At 40.2% G+C, this 8,122-nt stretch overlaps 1 protein-coding gene across 1 annotated transcript; it reads left to right on the plus strand.

The window, feature by feature from the left end:
* The first annotated feature begins 2,355 nt into the window (after positions 1-2,355).
* Positions 2,356-4,294, plus strand: LOC107742963 (transcription factor Sp5-like). The gene is made up of 2 exons (XM_016556052.1): positions 2,356-2,406; positions 3,186-4,294. Exons 1-2 carry the CDS (start codon positions 2,356-2,358, stop codon positions 4,236-4,238), a joined length of 1,104 nt encoding a protein of 367 aa, XP_016411538.1. The 3' UTR covers positions 4,239-4,294.
* Positions 4,295-8,122: the final 3,828 nt, after the last annotated feature.

An 8,122-nucleotide genomic window follows, 5' to 3' on the forward strand; every position in this document is an offset into this window, starting at 1 on the left:
GTTTCAGAAAACATAACATCTGGAAAGTAACACACTGCATGGTCTTGAATGGCATGGTTGTGAGTTGGGGTGAAGTTTCAGCCTTGTACAGTGTCGGTGTTCTCAATCCAGTCTTGACAGCTGTTTTGTATCCTAAACTATCTGAAAATTAAAATAAACAATTTCAAGTTTTATTGTGTGCTGGCTACTTTTAAAACTCTTGAATAACCTGTATTAAGGTTACCAAAAATTGTAAATACTTATGAGCCTGTCTGCAGAAATATATTCATATATATAAAGAGAGGTTTTAAATAGTATATGGTTATAACAGTTTACACCTTATAATTGGAGACAACTGTTAAGAAAAACGGTAACACTTTATTTCGATAGTCCACTTTAGACATTCTATTAACAGTAAGTAACTTTGCAACTACATGTCAACTAGCAGTTAGTAGAGTATTAGTAGACTGTCTGCTTAACATATTCTAACACTTTCTTTGTCAACTTATTCTACTAACCCTAAACCTACCCTAACAGACTACTCTGAGAGTTAGTAGACATGTATATGCAAATTAATGAGAATTAGTTGACATGTAGTTGACATGTAGTTACAAAGTTACTTATAGTTAGTAGAATGTCTAAAGTGGACTATCGGAATAAAGAGTAACCAGAAACATAAACAGAATTGAACTCTATGGACTGCAGGGAAACTGAGATCTCCTCCCGGTGGGAATCCCCCTCCTTCCGCATTATGTGAGAAACCTTAATCCCATCAAAAGAGCTGATCTGCTTCGACATCAACCACTCCAAACTGCTGGAAAGGGACCGTTTAAAAAGTCATAGATTAGACGCATCTCTCCGAGGGTGTTTGCTTGTCTTGTTTTACTGCTCACATTTGAAGCTGCACTGATATGACAGTTTACTTGCTCCTAAACTCCTAAACACATGCTACTTTGAAGCACTTGTGGTTTTTAGCACTCCTTGATTCCTGTGATATTGGTGGAGGTGTCACATGTGCTACAGACTGGGTTTCACTGAAGGCTTGGCTGGTTCGGGGCGGAGCAGAGGGAGGAGAACTGGAAAATGCTCAGACTTTCTCAAAGATTGGATCTCCTCCTCTTGCCAGCCTGCAAATCACACAACTAAGACATCTTCACCATCATGTCACCTTGACGGGTTCACGTGGACTTTCCCAGGGTGCTGTGGGGTTGTTCTTTAATAAATGATTTAACTATGAAACAATAAGCAGTCGCTTGTTCTCTTTGGTCTTTAAGCACAAGCAATCAGTGCAACCAAAGGAAAAGTGCTTTGAGAGCTGCTTTGTTGATTTGTGCCAGAAACAAACAGATCATACTTTTATTATTTGTTAAAAACCGTCTGTGGGAAATTTGGAGTCTGCTTTTGTTGCCATTAAATCTGTTGATCAAAGTCATGTGTGTTTCAGACATATTTCATGGTTCACTATTACTGTTGTGGCTAAATTAAAGTGGTATTATTGCATTTACTTACAGGACAACTTTTAATTGTTACATAAAATATCAACACCAGATTCCATCTCTTCTATTTATTCTTCCTATTTCAGTTGCACAATTTTAATGTCTACATTATTGTGTTTATATAATGCATACGATATCAGCATATTTTATCACACGTTCTATTATGAATAACTGCTAATATGGCGTGTTCGCTGTGATTTTTTTGGAGAAAGCCAAACTCCTTGGGTAACTAATGAAGCCAATACTCTTCAGAAAAGCTACGTGTGAACTTTCTACTGAGTCAAATGATTCCTTCCTCTTGAAGTTATCTCATAAGCCTGCACCAGATCTCTAGAGATGACACACAGTCGCATTGTCGCACAACAAATCTTTAATTACAGAAAGGGGGATCGGGTGACTCCGGTATCCAATAGCGGGGTCTCCAGGCGGCGAGGGGCTCTTTGATCAAGAAAATCCAATTATTTGTGTATATACATTTCCCACATAGTGATTACTTCATTAATTGTCCCGCCTTTATCCCCCACCCGTCCCATCCCCCCCTAATAATCAGCCCTTTTATCCAGACCAACAAACACACCATAGGAGCTTTGTGTGGATTCAGAGGATTTGCTTCCCCCTCTCAAAGAGCCGCTCTTCTTTGATGATTGGGCAGCGGCGAACTTCAAAGTCATAAATCTCACTCCTGACTGGCTGGCGGCCCACCAAAGTCCTTATCAAATCCAAAGAAGTGATCCTTCACTCCCTCAGATAGTCCAGGGATAGCTGGAGGAGAGGAGGCGACGCGAGCGCACTTTCCGCGAGAAGACGCTCAAGTATTTCTGAAGAAGTGAATTCGGCTGCTTTAAACCGGGAAGCTTGAGGAACTCGAGGAAGTGTTGCCATGGCAGCTGTGGCTGTGCTGAGGAACAACACACTACAGGCATTTCTTCAGGTTCGTGAAAAGTGTGAGATATTGTTGAAAATGTCCTTCGTAACGCGCGTGTCGCGGAAAACGCAAACAAACAAACAAAAAAAACTGGTGGTTACTAACGAGCAGTGTCTCTGAACTGCGCAAACTCCTGCAGATAACGAGACATTTCTATTTTATTTGAAAAAAATATTTCATATTTAACATACAGAACATAACAAGACTGTATACGAACTGTCGGACTTCCTTCATCGTTATGTTGTTTCCATCCGTATAATTAGCTTTTGAGAGTTTCAGTTCGATTTTCATCATCAGCAGGCTAATTAAATTTAGTGGAGCAAAAAGTGCAATAAACTTGTTTTGCACTTTATTTGAAATTTGTGATGCAGATGCAGATCAACTTTAGTTGGTTGACTTTTTTTTTTTTTACAGTGTAGCCTACTTAATTAAGATGGCAAATATCTCAGATGATTCAACCGTCTTTTTTTGCTTAAGAAATACTGAAAACATATTTCACCAATGCTGCTAAAGTTATGCATATTCAAATAACCGAATTCCGTCGTTTTGTCTAACTTGAGCACAGATCTTAAAAGGTCCTCATAGTATCATTGGCTCATTTTGAAATCCTGTCTGAGTAATGCTTCATATCCTTTATAAACAGCAAGGTAAATTTGCTTCTGTGGAGAATTTTGTATGTTTGATTGAACATGTGGAAGCGTTAAAGTTAAATCTGATCTTTAAAAAGTGTTTTCAAGCATGTGTCGTGTGTAAATGTTTTAATACGGCTCTTTCCTACGATCCAGGATCGCACTCCCAACTCCTCGCCGGAAAACAGCAAACACTCTCCTCTGGCGCTACTAGCGGCGACGTGTAACCAGATCAGTCATCATCACGGATCCACACCCACGGACTTTATTCAAGTTCCCTACGACACGACCCTCGGGTCTCCGACACGGATTTTCCACCCTTGGAGTAACGAGGCCAATCCCCAGCCCTCGCTTTCCAACAATTCTTCCTTTGGACTATCCTCCAAATCTCACCTGCAGGGCTCCTACACCACCCACCACGAGCTCCCCCTAACCCCTCCTGCCGACCCCACCTATCCTTATGACTTCTCTCCGGTCAAGATGTTGCCATGCTCCATGCAGTCGTTACAGTCAACCTGCCCGCCGACCTACGTGCCCGCCGTCACCTACGCAGCGCCGCCCCCCATCCCGCCCGGTTTCATCCCGGGACACTCAGGCCTGGTCCATCAGCAGCAGAGACAGCTGTCTCCAAACCCGGGGGAGGATATACCGTGGTGGAGCCTTCAGCAAGGAAACCACGTCAGCCACCCGGCGAGCCTCGGCCCCCACCGCTTCCCCATCCAGAGGGGCTTGGTGTTGGGACACACAGACTTTGCACAGTACCAGACTCAAATCGCAGCCCTCCTCCACACCAAATCCCCCCTGGCCACCGCCAGGCGCTGCCGGAGATGCCGGTGTCCTAACTGTCAGTCGTCCAGCTCCAGCGACGAGCCCGGGAAAAAGAAACAGCACATCTGTCACATCCCCGGATGCGGGAAAGTATACGGCAAAACGTCCCACCTGAAGGCGCACCTGCGCTGGCACTCGGGAGAGAGACCCTTCGTGTGTAACTGGCTCTTCTGTGGGAAGAGCTTCACCAGATCGGACGAGTTACAGAGGCACCTGAGAACTCATACCGGGGAAAAACGCTTTGTGTGTCCGGACTGCTGCAAGAGGTTCATGAGGAGCGACCATTTGGCCAAACATGTGAAGACGCACCAGAGCAAGAAGAGCAAAAGTCACGAAAAGTCCTCTGATTACGTCAAAAGAGAAGACCTGAGACCTGTGTAGTAGTAGACTTGGATGACCATAGACTAGTGCAATATATACAATCTTCAGGATCCTCATGAAGCGAAAATGTTTTTTGTTTTTGTTTTTTTCATTAAAAAGGTTGATGAGACTTATAAGACTGGGAGTCTCTTTTTTTTCTTTCTTTTTTTTTGGGGGGGGGGGGGATCCTGTCCCTGAGCTACTCAAAACATTAACAAGTTTTGACTTGTGTTCAGATCTCTGTCTTCGGTGGAAGATTTCTTTATTCTGTAAATATATTGATAGCTTTTGTTGAATGAAAGTGTCAGTTTTCGCTCCTTGTGGGGTGTTTTAGACATCTGTCACATCCCCGGATGCGGGAAAGTATACGGCAAAACGTCCCACCTGAAGGCGCACCTGCGCTGGCACTCGGGAGAGAGACCCTTCGTGTGTAACTGGCTCTTCTGTGGGAAGAGTTTCACCAGATCGGACGAGTTACAGAGGCACCTGAGAACTCATACCGGGGAAAAACGCTTTGTGTGTCCGGACTGCTGCAAGAGGTTCATGAGGAGCGACCATTTGGCCAAACATGTGAAGACGCACCAGAGCAAGAAGAGCAAAAGTCACGAAAAGCCCTCTGATTACGTCAAAAGAGAAGACCTGAGACCTGTGTAGTAGTAGACTTGGATGACCATAGACTAGTGCAATACATATAATCTTCAGGATCCTCTTGAAGCGAAAATACATTTTTTATTTTTTTCATTAAAAAGGTTGATGAGACTTACAAGACTGGGAGTCTTCTTTTTTTTTCTTTTTTTTTGGACTTGTAAATATAATTTTCAAGTCATTCTCAGTTCCTCAAGGAACCTTGGGAAATGTTTCCGGTCCCTGAGCTACTCAAAGCATTAACAAGTTTTAACTTGTGTTCAGATCTCTGTCTTTGGTGGAAGATTTCTTTATTCTGTAAATATATTGATAGCTTTTGTTGAATGAAAGTGTCAGTTCTCGCTCCTTGTGGGGTGTTTTAGCATGCTATTGAAAACCATCTGTTAAACTTTTGAAATTATTGTGTGAAAATAAAGAATATGACTTGTACATGCCATTGAAACATAAGGCGGTGAAGTGGAGTTATTAACAGTGGATAGATTTATTTTTTCAAGAGGAAAGATGCGAGTTAAACGGATGTCAAAGTTTGAATTTGAAAGTTTGTGTGAGTGTGTGTCAAACGCTTAACAGAGAAACAGTGAAACTCTGTTAAAAATGCCTAGAATGAGCCGAGAATGAAGCACTGTGAGATTTATCAGTTGTTAGGATACGAAGAGCTCTGATGTTCAGTTCAAAGGACAGCTTTTATACAGCATTATATGAGTTTAAGAACAAAGTCGGCAAAAATGACAATAAAGCAAACGTTAACTGACATCAGCTGTAGTTTTCTGTTTTTCGTATATATGTCACTCATAAGCATTTTGTAGATGCTGTCAGTATTTGATATGTAAAATATATGAACACATCCCCAAGCTATTCTACAAAACATATCTGTAAGAAATCATCTTGGAGTTTTTTGCACTGCATCGAAATCCTAGAATCACATTAATGAAATAACGTGACTAAGTGTATAAAAGATGTGTTACTATCATGTCAGGTTCCTAAGTTCATATAATACCATCTGTGTGACCCAATTCGAAAACAGAATATCAGAACGGTGCTCTGCTCCATCTTGATACAACATATTCAGATGCACTGCGAGTAATAGAAAACCTAATTTCTATGCAGATTTTGATGTGCTCACATATGGAACCTGATGTTGTTTTTGCTGAACTGAAATCAAATTGAGTCCGTTTTAACCTCAGTCTGTGCATTTACATTTTTACTAAGTGGTTTCTGGCAATTCACTCTAAATAGGAGTATTGTAGTTCTAATTAATTCTCTGTCTGAATTATACTGACCGTTTTGCACGTTTTGCACAGTGAAAGACAGACCACATTTAAAACATTTTTTTTTTATTAAGGGAAGTTTCTACTTAAAGTTTCTATGATCTTGCATAAAACTACATCAGTTTAGAATATATTAAGTATGTGTGTATTATTGATATTTGGAAGGGGAGTTCTTGGCACCTAGAAAAATGTTCATTGTTTGAACTCTATGGTGCAGTTTCTCCTGCAATAGCGCCTCCATTGGTAAAATCCTGGCACACATCACTAAACCCTTCTCTAATGTTTGCCCACTTACCTGTGTTTAGAAGATCTAGCTATACTACTTGTTCTAGCTGTACTAGTAAGGGTTAGTCTCTTAAGTCTCTACAGAAGAGCAAAAACAACTAGTGCCATACTGCTTTGATCATTAAAACTGCATTTATAATGGTTACCGTTTTGTCGTAAATTGTAAAATTTATTCATATTCTACGAAAACGGTTATTTTCCTGTTTCTTAGACATACTATACAATAAAATTAGATTCAGATTTTCTCACTGGGGACATGCACTGACAGGTTGTAAAACTGCAGAAATGTAAATTAAATCATAAAATTTCTAACTGTTGGGTGTTTTGTAATGTGTTCCTCGAATATTACTGGCATCGTACCTCTGTATCTTTTAAAGTCCTAGAGAAAAATATTTATTCATTATTGTTTCTTTATTATCCATTATTTTCCCCCCTCTTTACACCATTTCAGGAAATCCATAATTCTAGTTTCCAAACTCCTAATACCAATCATCCAATCACGTACTGGATCTTTATCCATCAACACGAGTGAGCTCAATACTTTTACAACCACATTCTGAATTATGTAAAGGAGAGAATCCCTAATCACTGTTTATTTATTTATTTATTTATTCAAAATAAATCCTAAATTCTAAAACTGTTGATTGAACATTTAAATGTTATTATTAAAACAGATCTTCTATCATAATGAATAGTGATTTTCTCAACATTAAACCGATTATTGTTATTTGTTTTACGTGTAAAACAAAAAGACTAATTGTTTAAACATTCATTGTAATCTCTTCACATTCATTCGTGTTTTTAGCAAGTAATTTCTTGCTAGAGTGATATAAAAATACATGATCAGTAAGTTAGGCCTCACGAGACATCACGAGAGGCCTATACAGATTAGGGCAGCCATTCGCTAAAGCATAAAATAGATACAAATTTGCGATAAGAGCGTATTGGTATTTGCTTACAATAGTCAATTAATCATGTTGTTACAAAACTCACACATTGCCAAGATGAATACCAAAATACAAGACAAAAGAAAGCAGAGTATTTACTAACATAATCTTGATTTACAAAATAGCATGTCAAGTGCTTTAGTAGATGTGTCAGTTTTGTTTTGACTGGAGTCATGCTATAGAATAAATAATAACTCGCATGTCTCAAAATGTCCCAATTTGAAACCAATCACTGAAGGATCTGCGCATGTGTCTTTTTCAGGTACTGAGTAACACGTCTCAGTGTGCCTCTGCAGCAGCAAGCGGTGAATTCTTCCCATAGTGCAGAAAAGGCTGTTCCTCTGCTTCAGAGAGCAAGATATGGTCAGGCTATCACAACAGCACATGTGGCTTTGCACGGAGGGACTGCTGGAGGGAGTTTGTGTTTAAGCCTCACCGTGACCTGATCTGAATGCCACACTCTGATCTTCCTTTGATGTCAGTCTGTTGAAAGTCTGGCAGAATCAGGCGTTTAGACACACATACTTAAGCATGCATACTTGCAATCTTACATGTGCTTGTTTATTTTAGAGTATTAAATGTGAAAAAAAAAAAAAAAAACCGGCCTAGCTGAGCATCAAAGGTTGTTTGGGGTGTGTTTAAGAGCATCACTTCTGGCTGGAGAATGAAGCGATGCTTTGCACGGAAAGATTGATACATTTCTCACCTCAGCCTCACCTCAGTGTCCCATGCTACTTTTCCTTTCCTTTTTTTTCTCTCT

Source organism: Sinocyclocheilus rhinocerous, unplaced genomic scaffold (assembly GCF_001515625.1).
Source record: "Sinocyclocheilus rhinocerous isolate Xijiao unplaced genomic scaffold, SAMN03320098_v1.1 scaffold45, whole genome shotgun sequence".
Classification (NCBI taxonomy): domain Eukaryota; kingdom Metazoa; phylum Chordata; class Actinopteri; order Cypriniformes; family Cyprinidae; genus Sinocyclocheilus; species Sinocyclocheilus rhinocerous.